The 19,086-nt window shown below is 53.3% G+C and overlaps 1 protein-coding gene across 1 annotated transcript in view; it reads right to left on the bottom strand.

Annotated features, from left to right (window-relative positions):
- Window positions 1-19,086, bottom strand: part of PLB1 (phospholipase B1) — a 121,815-nt gene that overhangs the window by 27,931 nt on the left and 74,798 nt on the right. The window contains exons 28-44 of the mRNA XM_044919004.1: window positions 18,499-18,603; window positions 18,285-18,380; window positions 17,996-18,067; window positions 16,924-16,962; window positions 16,302-16,362; window positions 15,366-15,424; window positions 14,363-14,436; window positions 10,274-10,317; window positions 9,537-9,645; window positions 8,022-8,073; window positions 7,564-7,644; window positions 6,970-7,035; window positions 6,073-6,173; window positions 5,009-5,090; window positions 4,239-4,343; window positions 3,068-3,163; window positions 2,517-2,588 (exon numbers count right to left, since the gene is read on the bottom strand). Of these exons, the coding sequence (XP_044774939.1) occupies window positions 2,517-2,588; window positions 3,068-3,163; window positions 4,239-4,343; window positions 5,009-5,090; window positions 6,073-6,173; window positions 6,970-7,035; window positions 7,564-7,644; window positions 8,022-8,073; window positions 9,537-9,645; window positions 10,274-10,317; window positions 14,363-14,436; window positions 15,366-15,424; window positions 16,302-16,362; window positions 16,924-16,962; window positions 17,996-18,067; window positions 18,285-18,380; window positions 18,499-18,603 (1,314 nt within the window). The remainder of the gene's footprint in view (window positions 1-2,516; window positions 2,589-3,067; window positions 3,164-4,238; window positions 4,344-5,008; window positions 5,091-6,072; window positions 6,174-6,969; window positions 7,036-7,563; window positions 7,645-8,021; window positions 8,074-9,536; window positions 9,646-10,273; window positions 10,318-14,362; window positions 14,437-15,365; window positions 15,425-16,301; window positions 16,363-16,923; window positions 16,963-17,995; window positions 18,068-18,284; window positions 18,381-18,498; window positions 18,604-19,086) is intronic.

Genomic DNA, 19,086 nt, shown 5'->3' with positions numbered 1-19,086 from the left:
CCCTCCCGGTGTCTCTCTCTGGTTTCCTGGTCTTGTCGATACCCTGATAATACATTTAAGCTGCCTTCTGGGCAATCTTACACCACCCAGGGCATCCCAGGGGGAAGCCTCTCTTAAAGGTTAGAAGAACAGAGCTGGAGTCTGAGGAAGGAGAGATGAGGATGGAGGTCATCCTGTGCACAGACATTTACCAGGAAACCGTGGAAATGGACAACCCTCAGAGCGAGGGGATGTGGAGAGAGAGAAAAGAGAATAGAGGTGGCGCATGACAGTGGGAGACTGTCCCCATTTTTGAGACAAGAAGGGACAGGGACTAGAAGAACAGCACCATCACGGAGGCACTATGTCGAGGAATGCAGGCGGAAATGGGTTTCACGGAGGCAGCACGACAAGTGTTCAGAGCAGGCCAGAGGAGTAAGAGTGGAGAAAGAAGTGTGTGGGTCCTTCATCTCCTTTCTTCAAAGCCTGAGGACGAACCACAGCTGGCTGCCCTGGGTTAGAGAAGACAGTGAGAGCGGAGAGGGGACAACGAACGCTCACAGTCCAGGGCGGCTAATCAAAGCTGGCCGGGAGATCATCCGCCCCCCCTGGAAAGTCTAGCAGAAATCCAGGGGGTGCTGCTAAGGGGCCGGCCTGGCCTGGCAGAACACACCTGCAGTTGCCTCAGGCAGGGGGAGGAGCAGGGAGGAGGCTGAGAAAGCTCCTCGATGCTCCCATCCATTCCGGCCCCCTCCTCCCTGCTGGGTCCTGGCAGTTGCCTCTATGTTTAGCCACAGCAAGGACTAAAATATGTGCTGCCTGGCCCCTGTCAGCTCACCCGGAGAGGCTGGTGGACTTTTATAGAGCTCTAAGGCACACGGGCGGGAGCAGATGGGACGGGAGGAACGCGGAGTGCCGCTTTGCCTGGGGTGGTGGAGCTGGGCTGGCCGACAGATGGATCCTTTTGGAATGGGGTTGCCTGGCAACGGCTTCCCCCAGGCTGGGCTTCTACAGCTCCAAGAGGCTGGCTTTGCTCTCCTCTGCTTACCAATGGCTCAGTCAGGCTCTGTCCAGAAGGAGGGGCAGAGCCCACTGCGGCTTGAGATGCTAGTTGGAGTGGCACCCTTTCGGGGCTCCCTGCCTGGCCTGGGACAGAGAGTGGCGCAGGTCAGCTTGAGGCCCACGGTGACAGGGCCCTCCCTGACCCTGTGCCTAGGCTCCATCCGGTACTTACTCCGTGTTTGTGGGAGGGAGAGCACAGGACGGCTCCCTGGAATGGGTTGTTATTACTTTTACTATTGAGTGGCAGGAGAACTGACCGATTGGAGAGGATTTTCCATGGCTGGTTTTCAGTATGGCCACATAGGTTGTTAAACGCACAAATGCTTACCTCCTGTATGGTTTTGGGCCACTGCTCTGAGTCCCCAAATGCCCCCACTACCCAGGCTGCCTGGCCCTTCCCCGAGAAACTCCTGGACATGCTCAGGATCTAGTAATTAAACACTCCGCACCTGGCACAGTAGGCCCCCCTAGGACCTTGTCCCGGCGTCCAGCCAGCATCTGACCACTGGGCTGGAGGCATCCGTGTTACCTCATTTGACTATTCCTTCGCTCCGAGCACTAGACCCAGCCACTGAGCCCTTTGCTACGGCGGCCTTCACCTCCCCATCCCTTCCTCCCATGGCCCTGGCTCTCCTGATGGGGCCTGAGGCTGGGCTCGGGGAGGCAGCAGAGAGCATGGGTATGGGCAGGGGTGCCCACTCTCTCTGGAGTGCTGGCAGACACAGGGGGGAGCTGCAGGTCCATTTCCTGCTCAGCCAGGAGGGCGGGAGAGGGTGAGGCAGCCTGACCCAGGGGGGAAACCCAGCCTCCCAGACTGGGTCAGGTCCTTCTGCTTTTACTGCCACTGAGGGCCCTCTGGCTTCGACCTTATTTGGTTAAAAAACCATTAAGACGGGGCCTAGGAAAGGGAGCTGAAAGCAGTGGGAACTGGGAGAACCTGCCCCCACCCTAGGCCTGAAATCAAGTTGAACAACCACTTACATTTTCCTCCTTAAAAGGAGCCCTGAGCTGCGTCCTTGCCCCTCCTCCACGCAGCTAGCTCCCCACCCTTTGCTGCTCTACTCTTTGGCCCTATCCCTGCTGGGAACTCGCACTCCAGGCTCTAAGACCACTAACCACAACTTCAGAGCTAGCTGGCTTCTCACTAAGGCTTCTGACCTGCAGGCAGACTTGCCCATTGGCCCCAAGCGCTACTGCTCAAAGGAGCCTTCTTGCCACACTTCTGGCTTCTTGGCACCCCCGCCCCGCCGCGCCGCCAGGAGCCCACGGCTCTCGCCCTGATCCTCTTTCTCTGCTTGGGCCCAGGCTTCCCTTCCCACCTGCTTCTAAAGAAGTCTCCTCCCCTGTCAGTTCCCATCGACTTCCTCCCATCCTCCGAAGCTCTCCTGCACCCACACCCACTCGAGGGGCTTCGGTGCAGGACCAGGGGAGGGCGAGGTCTCTGGGGAGGGGCAGTGCAGGTCCTCCCCTATTACCTGAGTGGGGCAGGAGAGGGCTATATTTGCTGCCAGGTCCAGGGTCTCCGTTTTCCTTCCTAGTGGTTCAAGCTACGGGGGAAGACAAGACAGAGCCGCTGAAGTGAGCAGTCCCTGGCAGCACCTTGCAGCCGAGGCGTCTCACAGCCTGATGTCAGGGGGGTGGGCTTCCTAGGTCCGCTGCAGGGCGCTGGGCAAGCCTCTCCGCTTCCTCACAAACTCCTCGGACTTGGCTGGCAGGGCTGGCGAGAGGCTCACACGGCCTTGCCCAGCGGCTGGCATGTGGTGAATGTTGAATAAGCCTGAGGGTCTGCCTCGCATTCCTCAGAGAGCCCCTCCTCCCAAGTCAAAGCACAAAGGAGAGGGGGACGTTGATGCTGGGATCCTCAGGACTCCATATTTGCAGTTCTACAGACTTCTACAGATGTTCTAGTCACTGCTCCTTTATACCGTACTTGCAAAGGGAGGCCAAGAACGAGCCTCATTCTGTGGGGGTTGGTGCTTTGCCAGACTAGAGCCCCAGAGACCCAGAGATACCCCACTTATTTTACCATATTGACCCAAAGGGCTCTGGAGAGCTGGGAGTGGAATTTCTGACTTGGGTGGAGACAGTCTGGAGCGAAGAAGGACATATCCAGGCGCCCATCCTAAAAGAGAAATGGATTTCTTCAAGATCCTATTGGTACAGAAGGTAGGCCAACCCCTGGGATTCACCACTCAGTGCCCCCACTCCCTCTGGAGAAGCTCTAAGCCACTGGCCTTCTATAAGGCCGGCTCACCTCAAAAGTGAGAGAAGAGCAATCCCACAGATTAATAGCCTTGGGTGACCCCAACCTCCACCCTCCTTTCTGGCCCCATAATTCCCCTTATTTAATGTGTTTAAAAAGCATCATATTTATTTTTAGCACAGTTGTGCAATGCCCTAGCCCATGCCGTGATCCAGGGAATGAGATCCTAGTCCCTGAGGAGCTCTTGGCCAGCCAGCCAGGAAAAGCTACTTCCCAGCCCTTGGCAGCTGGTTCCAGTGGTCTTGGTGGGGAGAATGGGCCAGAGCTTGGGGGCAGCCTGGGCAAAGCTTACACTGGGGTAACTGCCACCCTCATCTCTCTGGAGGTGAGCAGGGGTGCCCAAGGCTTCTTCCAGCTTCCCTCCATCTAGGCAAGGCCCTTAGCATGGAGGCCCAGGTGGAGAGAACTGAGTCCCCACCCTAGTGAGCTCAAAAAGCTCTTCTGCTCAACGTGTCAGGGGGAGAGCAGGACCAGGGGGTGCAGGGACCCCATACCCAGCACCCTCCTTTAGCACTTCAGTGGTATGTGGGTGGCAGAAAGTGAATCATCTGAAGGTGGATATGTTCAGCTCATGCCTCTCTATCCCTTATTCCCTATATGATTTTAGGAAGAATACTTCACACCTCTGAACCTCTGTTACCTGGGGATGAAGAAACTCATGGCAAAGGTCGTTGTGAAGATTTTACCAAGGGCAAACACGGGGCTTGGTACGGGGTAGGTGTTCGAGAAAGTGGGGCCAGCTATCCGTGGTCATGAGCACATCCCACATCAGGCTGCCGCCAGGAACACACCTCAGGCCACAGACCAACCTCTGGAGAGCCGCCCGGGTCTTTCTCATTGTCTTCACAGGCTCATGAAAGCCCTTGGCATCTCTGCCTTGAATTTCTTCTTCCTCCCACCCAGGAGCCCCACCAGGGGAGGGCAGGGAACGTACCGCCAGGAGGGGGAGCCGGACTTCGTGGAAGAAGGGCTGAAGTACCACAGAGAAATCCTCCCGGGTGTCATAGCGGCCTGACCCCACCAGTTCCCGCATGCTGCTCTGTGGACACACGCAGGCTGCTCTCAGCACAGGCCCTGGGCAGCCTGGGGAGGGGGGGGTGGCACGGGGGGAGGCCAGGGCTTGGCAGCTGGCATCCCTGCCCCCATCTCCCTACCCAAGAGGGTGACTCAACCCTTCCCTTGAGAACACAAACACATGTGATTGCAAATCTCTTTCCAGAGAATTGGAAACAGGTTGGTTCACCTTTTGGTTTTGCTATTAAGTGAACTGCAAGCTCTGAAGGGCGAGGCAGGAAGTCCCACAAGGGATAAGAACCCGGGAAGAGTCTCCAGAGGGCCCCTGGAGGCTCGGGACCTGCAGCCTCCCTATTCGTGGCCTGCCTGTTGAGGAGGGGAGGAAGGGGGCCCCCGGGGTGCAGGGAAGGAAAAGGCCTATCCATGGAGCACCCAGAGCTACTGACCTCTTTAGGCCAAGCATGGGGTGAAGCCACTGAGGGCAGGTGGACCTCGAGGGCTTTGCCACCTGGATTCCTCTGGGATGACTCTAACTGGGGTGCCTGAGGCGCTTCAGCCAGGTGGGGCAGAGGAAGGGCCCAGAAGGTGATGTCCCTCCAACCTGGACTAGCTCTTCCCTTCCCTGAGTGCCAGTGTGTTGACTGAGGAGGGGGAGAGCAGCCCAAATGGTGGTTCCCTTCTTGGTCTCACCTGGTAGGCTTGGGTGATGGCCTCCAACCTGGCCAGCTCTTGGGAGCTCTCCCGAGGGGTCAGAACGCAGTTACATAACACGCTGCACAAAGAGGGGGAGGCAGGAGGACCCAGAGCGGAGGCTCTGGTCAGAGCTGGTTCTGCTGCGTGGGGTGGCTCGCTTGAGCCCTGGCTTAGGAGCACACGTGCCCTGAGGCTCTGATGCACATTCTCAGGGGCAGATTTCAGGCCTGACACGGACTGGACAAAATCCCAAGGGTGTGTGAGAGAGCACCCTCTCATACTGATAGAATACAAATACTGGACTGCAGGCACTGGGCCTCTGGCAAATAATGCGGAACAAATGAACTTAGGCAATGAAAATCCAATGTTTAATTGGGTAAGAACGAAATAAAAGTGTATCCTGTGGTATCGGAGCTTGTATTTGGGGGTCTCTGATGCTCACGCCCTCAGATGCCTCCTTAGTTCACACTAGTGTTCCCCTTCATCATGAATTGTGCATTCATAATGAATCTGGATGAATTTCATCATGAATTATTTCACGCTCATGAAATATACTTCATGTTAAAACAGATATTATCTCTAAAGCACTGAGAATAATGCCAGGCACACAGTAGGTTCTGTAAAACTTTGTTAAAGAAATAAATGTACATATGAGGTAGGAAGATTAATAAAACATGTACCTATATACCTCTCACCCCACTTAATAAAACACTCCCATTCTGAAGTCCCCCAATGTGTTCCTTCCCCATAAATGTCATTGAATGATGTGGATCGTTTCTCTACTTTGTTTCAATCTGACCACGTACGTATACAACCCCACGTTCCCTCTTTTCACTGGCTGGGCCATGCTGTGTCTCAAACACCAGCATTTGTCCCAGCCCTGACCCGCTCCGCTGTGGCTCCCATGTCACAGAGCTTCCTCCTGGCATCCTGAGGTTGGGGAAGATTGGGGCGGTCCTGACATAAGACCCCCTTTGCAGACTTGGACACGTGGACACACCAAGTCACAGAGACCAGGAGGTGAGCGCTTCTCTGGCGGGGGGCAGGCAGCCCCTGCCTACCTGGCCTGCTGCACAGGGCACCTGTCTGGGTTGCCCAGAAACACCTGCCGCAGGACGCTGGGGCTCAGGAAGTCCACGAGGTTGACCAGGGCTCTGGGCACCTAAGGGCAAGGCTGCAGGTGAGAGAGGGGCTCTGGGGGCTTCTTCCTCAAGCTGCCTTAGGGCCCTGAGAAATGACTCTCCACAGAGCCCAGGCTCACGTGTTCCTGAGTGGAGTTTTGGGAAGGCGTCGGCACAGGATCACTGCGTCGGACCCTGCGGGCTCTGCCACCCGCTGTGGGCTGCGACATGAGTGGCACCTCCTGGCACAGGACAACATGGCGCACCTGAGTCTAAATGCTGACAGTTCGGCTCCACTCAGCCGTCAGTTAGTGAGCTTCCAATCTGCTGAGCTAGGTGCCCTATTTGCCATTTCCCTCCAGCCCAACATGGACCAGCTCTGCTGAGCAGGCCTGGGGACTGGGCCACCCCGAGAAGCACGTGGTAGTTGGAGGGCTCCCCCTGGGCAGCTGGAACAGCTTGTCTGTGTCAGGGGGTGGAAAGAGAACAAGCTCTTGGGAGCAGGACCAGAGAGGGGTTGCTCTAGATACAGCCTATGGCTCAGTGGGCAGGGCCCAGCCTGGGAGCCACCCTGCTGCTGCTGCTGCCAGGGAAGGTCTCAGGTGCTGAGGGGTGGGGGTGGGGGGGACAAGGAGCGCACCAGCTGCCTTCTCTTCAAGCCTGAGACCCTTCTGTGCTGATTCCAAATGGAGGTAGGCCCCAAACTCTGGAAAGGGAAGGCGCCCATGCCCTTGCTGTCTCCTTCAGGGGAGGGGGTATCTCACCTTCTTTCCCCCAGCCGCACTCCCCCCCGCCACATGCTTGAGCTGGGTCCAGCCTGTCGGAGCCTCCACCCACCTCTCTATGTAGGATGTCCAAGGCGTTGCGGAGATGGTCAAAAAAGTTGGCTGCAGAATACAGATTCTGGGAAGACACAGGAGGAAGAGGAGGAGCTACTTCGGGAGAGGGGCACTGGAGCAGCTGAAGGCCCCCCTCTGGCTCCAGCCCCAGGACTTCTTCTCCCTCTGGCTTCTGGCTGGGACCAGCTCATCATGTCAGAATCTGAGCAGTTGATTACTCGCTATTATCAAAGATGGGCCAGCCAGAAGACTGGAACCTTCAGCCAGGGCTTTCGTTTAGGAGCTGAACGTGCGGGTCCTCGTTCCCATAGCCAGGGTTTCCAGTTCCTCCACTTACTGAATTCTCAGGAATTGTAAGAGGGGACTAGAAGCCCCATATCTGCCACCTGCTACCTCACACCCCCTGGGACATGGAGGTGGGTGGGGCCAGAAAGCTGAGGGTCATGGGGTAAGTGGAGGCACACACACGCAGGCGTAGTTGGACAATCCTAGGGTTGGTTCTAGGGACTAGTCTCAAAGGGGACCTCCAAGGCCTCCCGGTCAATGTCAGGAGCAATGAGTAGGCCTGGCTGTCTGACCCCCTGCCCCGTACCGAATCTGTGCAGTAATCACATAAGTCACTGCCTCCAATCAGCACCGTGATAATCTTCCAGTCCTCGTGGAAATTCACTCTCTACACAGGAGGAGGAAAATGCTTGATGATTTCCAACCAATAAACAATGCCACAGCCCTAGGAAATCCATTCAACCCTTTAAGACTTCCTTGCCCACTCAAAATAATAGAATCAGAATCTCAGACCTGAAAGAATTTTAGAAGTTTATGGACCACAGAACCTTAGCATCAGGAGGGATGTTCAAGATCACTGTGATCAGGGACAGCTCACCCCCTACGGCCATGGACATAATCTCCAGGGCCTCGGACTTGGGCCGTCCTACCACGGCTTGAACACCTCTGTAGTGACGGTGGCTGTTTTCATGGCAGACCATTCCATTTGGGGACTTCAGTGGGTTAGAAAATTAGTGTTTAAAAATAACTGTAAGTCTGACTCACGTGGTCATCTTTCATCCTCTGTACCAGAGTCTGGCCTTGGCTCATAAGTTTCCTGAGAAGGAGAGGAAATCAGTCCTATGGGAGAATAGTGCCTGGATTTTTCCTCCTAAAGGGCCTGAACTGGAGGTTTCCATGGCATTATCCCCATTGCCCGAATTGCCAGAGATCCTGAGGCTCACAGACAAGGAGCTACTTGCCTGTTCTGGAGAGTTATTACAACAAATAACCCTTTGAAAAGCCAACTGTCTGTCCTAAAGCTGCAGTCGAGGGTACTGTCAATTGTATTTGTTACTCGTGGTCTCCTTTCTAGAACTCCACATGCAATGTGTCTTTTAGGATTCCATGCTAGGAAACCATTTGTCTCCTTTGAAGGACTGGCATAGATCATGAAAATAGATCTATGAAGGTTTTAGCATGCTTCCTCTTTCCCCCCCGGGCTGCCAGGAAGCTGAGAGTTTGATGTTCAAGCATAAGAACTGCAAAAATGCTCAACTTGACCCACTTGCTTCTTCCCCATCCCCCCCGCACCTGACCAGTGGCTGTGATTTTTCTAACTTACGTACATGTTACTTGCGTTATTTTTTCAGTAAACTTAGCCAGACACTTCTTTTAGAAAGAGGTGGGGAATAAATATACACTGTTACATGCTTGGGTTTATAATTCATGGAAAGACTAGATCTCAAGCATCCCGGGCTCCCCAGTAGTTCAGGCCCCTGTTACAGGTCTGGGTGAGATGGATCCACAGCACGGTGATTTCCTGGGACCTGCTGGTGGGTCCATCTGTCCCCAGATGTTTCTGCTGCCAAGAAGGGTCTTCCCAGGCTGGATGAGCAGGTTGGAAGGCCATGCCTATCAGCTAGAAGGGCGTGGGCCTGAGTTGGAAGGTGACAGTGTGTTGGAGGGCCAGATGGCCGGGCCAGGAGCAAGGAAAGCCGGGCTGCTGGGGCCACTAGGAGCAGGGTGAGGGGCCTCCTGAGACCACCCTGGGGGGCCGAGCAGTCCTGCTTCAGCTGCCTCTGGCTTCTCAACGGCATTTCCTACTGGCTCCAGAGCGGGGCTAGGGACAGGCCATGACGTGTTGTCCCAGGAGCCTCCACGGCTGGAGATTCCGGCTTGTCCATTCATTTCTTTGCACTCCCTGATCTTTTGGGGGAACTGCCACTTGTGAGGCTTTGGAGAGAGTGAATCTCTCTGGCACCATTATGCCGCGGTGAGTATTAAAACTTGGATAAGTTTAGTGTGTTGTTGCATGATTAGAACATGTGGCCCAAGAAGCAAGGTCAGGAGTTCAGCCTCTGAGGCCATGGTTCCTGTCCCAGCTCCAGCCTCTCAGGCCTCCCTGCTGCAGCCTTAGTCATAGGGGCAGCCGGGGAAGAGAGTGGCTGAAGACCTCTCAGGTCATTACTGCAAATGGAGAAGTGTCCCCTTCGCACACGGAGGTCAGGATTACAATCTTAAAGGGCACTGCATGCCTCCCACCCTCTGGCCCACGGGCCCCCTCCCCAGACGCCGTACTCAGCCTTTGCTCCAGGAACAGCCTGATTGAGGAAGGCATTTGTGTCGTTGGCCTCGCCCTTGCCCACCGCATAGCCCGTGAGATTTCTGTTAAACTTCCGAAGGATATCTGGAAGAGGAGGGCGTGAATGGGACACAGAGGGTTTAAGAGGGAGGGGTATCTTCTCTGTTCTAGGCTCCCCAGAGTGGGTTTTGTCGCCACCTTCATGCAGTCAGGCAGGGAGGGGGAGGGTGTGCCTGGCAGGAGTTGGGGCGCTCTGAGAGGAAATGACCCCATGACATGGTGGGCCAAGGCAGTAAGAGCCTCTCAGCTCCCCTCCTTTCCTTCCCTCGTTCCCTCTTTCTTTCCTTCCTTCCCTCGTACCCTCCCTCCCTCCCTCCCTTCTTTCCTCCCTTCCTCCCTTCCTTTCTTCACAGTGCAGGGAATGTTCATGATCTCATTGGATTGTCTCTGCACCCTCTGGGCCAGCTGAAAAAACCTGAGGCTCAGAATGTTTGGTGACTTGCTCTAGGTTACTTGGCAAGAACAGAGAAGAGCCAGGGCTTGAACCCAAGCCTCAGGGCTCCAAATAGAGTGTTTATGACACCCCCCTCAGCTACCTGTCCATGGGCCTCTCCTCCCATGCGATGGCAGTACGCAAAGATGACTTCCTCCTTTCTTAGCTGAGGGGTATTCTCAGGAAGCCGGGGGTCAGGTGGAACCAGTGAACAGACTCAAGCCCCTGGCGGTTACTTACTCGGTAAGGTGGTCACGGTCTCCAGGGACTCATCCCCTCCTGAACTGTAGGGAGTGAGCCAACCAGTGAGAGAGAGTGAATCAATACTTAGGCTTTATGAAAGAGCGCCCCACCTTTCTTAGCGCTCACGCCATCGGCACCTGTAAGATGTGCCAGACCCATTGGTCTCTCTGTGTTGGAGAAACTCTGAGAAAAATCTGAATTCCCCAAAGGGTTGGTACCCCCCCAAAACCAGGATTTGAAGGCAAAAAAGGGCTGTTTCTTTTTTCCACCAAATCAGGACAGAAAGCACTTAGCTGAGCATATGCTATGTGCCCAGCATGTCCTAGATTCTCTACATTAGATACCCAACACCTCCCAACAAAACAAGCTTCTGATACAGATGCAATTATCCCCATTTTACAGAGGAGGAAGTTGAGGTGCAGAGGGCTCAATTAACTTTTGAAAGGTAACTAAAAACCAGCTTGAGCTGCAAACCTTTGGAAAATGCATTAGCTCTTTTCTGCCCAGTGGGGGAGGTAAATTCCACGGGGAGGTTCACGGGATAGCCTCTCACTGCCTTCCAATGCCCAAACTGATTTTATCTACTTGAATGTAGTTTCATGGTGTTCAATCTGACCTCAGGCCGCACTCAAAATTACATTTCCTTTCATGCATTTAAATCGAATACATGTGGGAGGCCAGGAGAGAAGTATTTCTATTTTAACAAAGTCCAGTGTTCAAATGTACTGTATTTACTGTTTTGTTTTTTCCCCCTCTGCACTTCCCTCCTCAATGCCAGCACATTATTCTAAGCCAATAGATTTTGAGAACATAGTGTTAGCATCCAACCCACCAGTATAGACTTCCAAAGGAAGGCCATGAATCAAAGTCATGGCTGTTCTTCCTTCAAGGAATTGCTTGGGATGAAGAAGACTATTTCATATGAGGGTGGTCAAGTCAGGGGCTTGGCAGCCCCAGGTGATAGAAAGAAAGAAGCCAGGTGAGCCCTGCCATCTATCTCACTCAGATATCTCTCTCCCGTCTCCCTAACATAGCCAGTGGTTGGACCTTTGTTCCAGCTTCTGATTCTACTTCAACTGTGCATGAAGCTAACAGCTTCAGCAGCTACCCGATCCTTCTTTCTTTCGACAAAAAGCATTTACTCAGAACATTTTATAGGAAATTAGAAATCCATATACCTCCTCCAATCATGCCTCCTTTTCTTCTTCAATAAACATATAAACACAAGCATGGAGATATACCTAAACACACCCATCAAGTACTTCCTATTGTAATTTCTTGTCTAAAACTATCTTTGTTCTAAAACAAGTGCCGTAGCTGATCAAGACGAACAAGCTACAGAAATCTGAGTGAATATTTCTAGGAGAAAGAATTACACAAATAAATATGGATGAACAAAAATATTTAAGTCCTCATTTTGATCAGATTTATGTGACACATGAAAGAAAAGAGACCAGTACGAAACAGCTAGTTAGTGTGAGATCCTCCCGATTAATGTAATTTATATTAAACCACAAGTTCAAAGGCTGGGTTTTGTTCGTCTTTTGTCACCCACAGTGCACAGAGAATTACAGAGTAGACGCTCAATGACATTTGTGGAAGGAGTTTCAGTGAGATTGAACACCTAATTTTTAAAAAAGCATTTTTTGGGGGGGGTAAGCAAATTTTATTTTGGTCCTTTGATACCAAATAAGCGAATTTATTTCAACTGAAGAAAAGGCAATGCTCTAAAGACCTCTGGGCCTGCCACACAGTTAAGCTAGCCAAAGCCAGCACCTGTCCCCGCCGTATGGTTCTCTCAGGTCAAGGGGCTCTGGAAATAGTCATGGCCAAGCCTCATCCTGCAGGTCCTGCCCACAGCAACCCACCTCCCAAGAATTCTGGGTCATCTTCCCTGTCTGACTCTATGAGGCCCCCCTCTCTCCACTTTGTCTCCTTGGAGGAAGAGGCTCAAATTACGTTCTTCATTTACCTGGAGCCATGCACTGCCTATTGTTTCCAAACCCAAAGCTTAATGGCTTCAGAAAATTGCTTTTCTCAGGTCAGCCTACTACATGGACATTGCCCAGAGGATGCTGATAGGTTTTGTGAACAAAGAAAGGATGCTGGGATTAAGAGAAACATTGGGTTAAACAGATACAATTTAGACACATTTCTTCATTGCAGGGCTTCTCAGAGCCTTTAATATGCTAACATACATGTGAATTCTCCACAAGAAGGATATTGTGGGTAATGTTCCCTCCCCGATATAAAGAATTTTGCCCTCTTCAGAAACCTGTAGGGGGTTGGTGTTCCATGGAACACTCTTTGGGAAACATTAGTCTATTTTACCCAAGAGTCAAACCCATAACTCAGGCTCTGACCCAGAGTTTCCATCATTAACACCTGTGGATCTGAAACATTTAGAACAAAGGGTTTAAAGGCACAGCGCCACTGAATAGGCAAGGCTTTAGACTAGAACCAGAAGACTGAAACATCAGGCCACACCTGGCCTCCCCTATAAGGAGAAATAGAGCAATGGCTGAATGTTTCCATTGCTACAGAGAAACATTTAGCAGAAGATTGCCTGTTTGTATCTGAATCCCAGGGATCTGTCCCGTGGGACTGGTAGGTGGAGCACACCTCCTTGCTTCCCCACCCCCCCCACCACGGCGTGTGGTTTCCCACACTACACGACCTGAAGTCACTGCCTTCCCTAGCCAAGACTGAGTGAGGCTGCCCCCAGCTCATGCCGTTTCTGGACTGTATGTCCTAAGCTCTGCTTGCTTTCTTCCCCTCTGGCTTTTTTCTCGCAGCCTCAGTAACATTTGAGGCACAGTGGTCAGGAGGCGAGGCTCTGTTCTGTTCTGCGCAGCCCATTAGAGGCCCTCTACCCAGCTGGGGGGGTGGGGAAAGGTGGAGGCCCCGGGGAGCCGGGAGGCATTTACCACAGCGGCTCGTGTCCTCCTGCTACCCATGCCCCCGGGGTCCTCCCTGCCTCGCTCCCACCCAGGCAAACCTTCCCCTCTGGGGCTGTCCTCAGGCTGGACCAGAGAATTGCCATCGCCTCAACTGTCCCCACCCTGTTCCCTCTCACTTTTCTGGAAGGAACGTTCCATCTGAATTCACTGGGCAGAAAAAGCGAGGAGGCAAGCGTGTGGAGTGGCTGCAAAACTTCTTAGCGCTCTGCCCTCTCCTGGCTGGCCTCGTTCTAGTCCTAGTCGTTTGGAATTCAGAGCTAATTGCCAGTTACCGTGAAACATACATAAACACGAACTTCATTGGGAAAGAAAGAACCCGGAGAACACCCACCCACATCCAACCACTCACCTGACTCGCCCGCGCTTTTCTACCTCCCGTCTGGAATGCCCTTTCTCATCTATCTAATGGCTAATCTGTCAATTCCCACCTTCTCTGGGAGCTTTCCTACTCCCTCTTCTCTATTCCTGCGGCCCTCAGGCATCTCTTACTTTCAAGTAGCACCTGCCCATCGAGCATGAGCATTTGGCAGTGCTTCCTGTCCCCCCCTTGCCCACCGGTCTCAGTGCCTAGTCGGGTGCAGGCACACGGGGAGGGCTCGGGGCTGGTGAGTCTTAGTCCTTTCCTCCTGAAGTAGTGTGTTGCATTTCAGAGTTTTCTGGACAGACGTGGACATATATGTGAAGGCAGAGGTGTGAGTACAGAACGACATGAATAAATACATAGAGACAGCAAACAGACGGAGATTTCCACGTGTGCATAGCCATGTAAACAGGCAGGTGAAGACTCAGAGGTTTGGTGCTTTTCGGGTGCATTTCATGTTGGATTTGCTGACCCAGGAGTCTGACAAGAACCCTGGTTTTCTTTTTCTGCACAATTAAAGAAAAAAAAAGTTATCAACAATAAAATATCCTAGGGGCGCCTGGGTGGCTCAGTTGGTTAAACAATAAAATATCCTTTCCACTCATCATATGGTCACATTTTGCAGAAACACATCGGTTTTCCTTCTGAAAGCCCCTTCTGGACCTGGTCCTTGCTCTTCAGTATTTATGCATTTACAAGAGACACCCCCTCACCCAATTTCTGGGGGCGAGCTTGGGGCGGGAAGGGGTGAAGGGTTAACATTACCTATATGACAGTCCCCGATACTGAGTGGTGACATCAGAAAGGTCATCTGGTTTGGAACCAATTCCATTGCCAGCCTTTGAAAACACACCAAAGTCCATAGGAAAAGGAGTAAGTCAGAGGAAAGGGATACGGGCAGTTCCCAACACACTCATCATGCGGTGTGAGCAGACCCTGGACTGGGGGTCAGAGACCAGGCTTGCATTCTGCCACACTCCTTTCCAGCCATAGGCCTTCCCTGCCTCTCAGTTGCCTCCTTACTGCACTGAGGACATGACTTGATGATCTCATAGGATTGCTTTGATGACCAAACTGGATCATGGTCATAAAAACAGCATTGAACACTCCAAAGTGCTTTGGACACGTGAGACACTGCCGTATTATTACTACCAGCATTATGCTCCGAAGTTCTCTTACAAGCACGAAGAAGGAGCCTATAGATTGGAGTGGACAGCAGTGGGCAGGCTTCTCAGAAACTTCACATTTCTCCGCTTTCCCTCTGGGACATTCTGTAAGGCAATCTTATGGCCTCAGAAATGTTGCCAGAAAGTGGTCATCTGGGAGGGTCAGAGCCCTGTTTCTTGGAACTTCGGAGCAGAGCTTTAGCCACAATTGTGGAGTCTGCTGCTTTCCATGCAGGTGCAGAGACAGAATATATGTGAGGGTCTGAGCTACTCCTAAAGCATAATCCAAAGGGAAAAGAGCACCCACGCGGCTAGGTTCAGAAGATTATTTTGAGTTGAAATGACATCTTTTTTGCAATTGTTAAAAAAAGCATTGTGAGGTGTTCAAAACCTCCACTATCTGAGACAATTCGGTTCGCTCCTGAAAAAGATTGCCCCTTGCACACCTGATTGAGAAAGTGACTGCAAAACCAAACCACTGCCACGCTCTGGGATGGACAGAGCCAGGCCTGAGGGGCAGGGGAATGCAGAAGGGAGGGGTACAGGCCCTGGAACTGACTGGTACAGCTACCCTACCGCACTTGGGGCCCAAGCGTCCTTACAGTCAGAGAGTCCCCCAGCGCAGCCACGACTTGGATATCTGCCGCTCTCAGGTTGTGCACTGGAAAGACAAGCCAACACACTTGGGTCAGGGGGGAAGGAACCTGTAGTCAGGGTCTAGTGCTTCCGACTTGGAAGGAAGACCAGAGGCACAACCTGTGTGTGTGTGTGGGCCACAGAGGCAGAGGTTATATGATGGGTTTCCCCACAGAAGACCCAACAAACAAATCCTGGGCCTGTGGGGAGAGAGGTGCTGAGGGAGAGGACGGGAAGGGGATGGATGGATGGACAGTAGGGAGGGCGAAGGGGAATCTACCACGTCAGCCCCAGTGGGGGGGTGGGAGGCCAGCTGTGACCCAAGGGCAGGGCCCCCTGGGCGTGGACCATCTGAGATGAGCTACAGGGTCTGAGGCTCAGCCCATCTAGAGCTGCGTTCTGGATTTCCACCAAGAATCTGAGAAATAGTCATGTCAGGCCTTGCCCATCCCAAATCTCTTTTGAAGACTCCAAGGAACTTCTTGGCTCTACTGCAAGCAGCAGTGACCGCAAAGCCTGGGGCCACAGGGCACCCTGAAGAGCTGACTCGCTCTTGGGACTCCCTGGGCACCGCACCCCCAGCTCTGGCCCTCAGGGAGGTCACACCACTGGGCTGGGCCATGAAGGGGGGAGCTTCTGGGGGTCCCCGACTAACAGGCTGAATTGAGAGGGTAGCAAACAGTTCCTGGTCTGGCCACCTTGGGTCCTATAGGGTAAAGACATCACTGCAGGGCAGAGGGGGACAAAGCAGGGACCTGTCCCAGGCAACCACCCAGACAGGAAGCAAACACCAGCCCAAACGGCGTCATTTAGTTATATATGCCAAGTCTTGTCAGAGCACTCATTGGCCTCTGAGTCCTTGTGGAGGGGCCCTGGGTTCTGGTGTATCATAAGGGGCTTACCTGAGGTGGGCGTCGAGGCAGAAGGGGCTCTGTCCCTGCATGGCAGCTGGCTCCCATGACTCTAAGGGCATAGAATGAATGGTAGAATCTTAGGGTTGAAAGGGACCAGAGAGGCTGGTTGGGCATCAGACTCACTTGGAGAGTTTCATCAAACACAGCTCCTGGGTCCCACCCTGGCGGGGGGGGGGGGGGGACCTGGAAGGGCACCTGTAGAAGCCTCCCTAGGTGATCCCAGGCTGGGATCTGCTAATCTAGTTCAGACCCCGTTCCCCCCACCCACAATCAGGTGCGAGAATCAGAGCATCAGCACAATAACCCCACTCCACCCCTGGCCACCACCTCTGCTTCTGCAGCAGCTTTATAAGAGGAAAACTCTCTTCACCCAGGTCTTTGAAGAGGATTGACTGGGTGGTCCCACCTGGGCTGTTATCAGTGTGGCTTATTCTGCCCACCGCCCCGTCCGAAGGTGTAGGTGGGTGGACATTACAGAAGAGCATTAATCCCTCTTGGCTGCCCAGCAGGACCCTTGCCCACATCCCCCACCCCCCTTGTGGGGCCAGTCCCGGCTCAGGGCCTGCCCACCGTGCTGGCTGGAGGGCCACAGGAAGAAACAAGCTCATACCTGCATTCTGTTCTTGTAGGTGCTCAGAAACGGCCAGAACTGTGAGAAGAGGGTGGTGAGCAACTCCAGCAAATTCCGCTGGCTTCCTGCACAACACTGTCGGCCTCCCCTGCCCACATTCCCAAGCCCCTCCCTGCCAGGCTGACTGCTGTGGGCTCCCTCCCAGGATGCACTGGGCCTTCTCTGCAACCTGAACTTGTAGGAACAATTAGAATAAACCCTGCAGTGGCTCCCAGGCGAGCAAGTCTGCGCTCCGCCTCCCACCCAGCTGGCTGGGGTAGCTGCATCTCCTTTCCCTCCTGCCCCTGCCCTGCCCCCCCCACAGCAGAGCACCACCTTCTGCTTGTTCCCTACTCCCTAGACCCCTTGCCACCCCAGGCCACTCCCACCCTACCCAGGCAAGAAAGTCAGGTGCTTTGAGGTCCTGCTCCATGTAAGTCCCAGCTCAGAGGTTCCCAGTCTAGACCTGAGACTCCTCTGGGAATATGGAGGAATTTGTAGAGATGAGGGAACAGCTACAGAGGTCCAAGTATCTCTCTGACCATTTGTGAGTGAACATGGGGGTCTGGTTCTGCTTTGCCTTCCCAGTTAATGTCTGCTTTTCTAGCTCCAGCTTTCATTTGACCAGCCCTCCCCACCCCCCACCCCATCGCCCTAGCAGATATTCCAGGTCTCAGTTCCTCGCTCTTTCTATCCTGCCATGGAGGCAGTGGCTACGTGGAAACAGGGTATCCTTCTGCCCCATCCTGGCCTTGACGTTCTCTATTGCCCCCTAGTCTCCAAGAGAGCTGGATGATACTGCCATTTTCCTCTTCCCGGCTGTGTGCAGTCCAGGAGCTTGCTGGGGCTCCCTGGGATGTGGAGAGACAAAGGGACACTAGGGACCCCTGGCCACAAGGGGCTGTCACCCGTCACGGTCCAACCAGTTGGGGCTCTGTGGATGATCACCTGGAGTCTGGGGTGTGGGTGGGAACTGGGAATGAAACGAGCTGAGAAACCTGAGATGCTAAAATCCTGGAAAAGATGCCTCAGATAAATAGACCTGTTTACAAGGACGCGCTTCGCACGCTACCTGGTTCGGACAGGTGATATTGATCTTGTATTCAAAACTGTGCTGTGTTGTCTTCTGGCCAACAGGTTCCAGCTAAAGCAAGGAGTGGAAAGAGGTGGTAAGAATGCAAAGGTCAGGCTGTAGGTCAGGGCTGGGGAACGGAGAGAGGGCCACAGGCAAGGGGGTCTGTCATCGCTGCGGGGCGGGGGATCATACAGCCTGAGTGATGGGCCTCTGAACTCCTTCAAAAGCTCTCCAGAGTCTTTCTCCTGCAGAGGGAGAATAGGTTTCCCTACCTCGGTCCTCTTACCATGTTGTTCCAGAGGGCGCTGGCCACGTAAGCGTGAGCTTTGCTGCTGAAGTGGAAACAGTCAGGAGCAAAAAAAGAGCTGTCGGGCAGCCCCTCCTGGTCACGGGGCATAAAGGAGGGGCCGTGTTAGAGGGGCATCCGATACACAAATGACAGTCAGAACCGCCTGGGCTCTGTGTGGCTCCCCTTTATCCACGATGCTTGCTTTCCTTACCGACGTCTTTGGCATGTCCACTTTTTCGAAGAATGGCTGCACGACCACCGTAAAATCCTCTCTTGTGTCGTACCGACCGTTCTCAACCAGCTGGTGAGTCCCCTCCTGCAGGAGGCGAAGGGGTCAGGGGTCAGGGGACTCCCCACATCTGCTCGGGCTTTGCGCTGCCTCTTTCTCTGCCATAGAATTAAACAGAGTCTGCCCCTGGAGTGAAATCAATCTGTAACAAAATCTCAACTGATCAGTAACCAGCTAGTTACTTTTTTTTTTTTTTAAGATTTTATTTATTTATTCATGAGAGACAGAGAGAGAGACAGAGGCAGAGGGAGAAGCAGGCTCCCCGCGGAGCAGGGAGCCCGATGCGGGACTCGATCCAGGGACTCCAGGATCATGACCTGAGCCGAAGGCAGTCGCTTAACCGACTGAGCCACCCAGGCGTCCCCCAGCTAGTTACTTTTAAGATCAGCCTTTACCTCAACCCCAACCTCTGCTTGCAGTTGCATATATTTGACCTAGGCTGTGGGGGAAAAAAAGGAAAGGCAAGGAAAAACCCAAAACCATCAGCTTGATCTCCTTTGAAAGCTTCTG

Source organism: Neomonachus schauinslandi, chromosome 10 (genome assembly GCF_002201575.2).
Source record: "Neomonachus schauinslandi chromosome 10, ASM220157v2, whole genome shotgun sequence".
Taxonomy (NCBI): Eukaryota; Metazoa; Chordata; class Mammalia; order Carnivora; family Phocidae; genus Neomonachus; species Neomonachus schauinslandi.
Note: the sequence above shows the minus strand (reverse complement) of the source record. Positions and strands in the feature narration are given on the sequence as shown.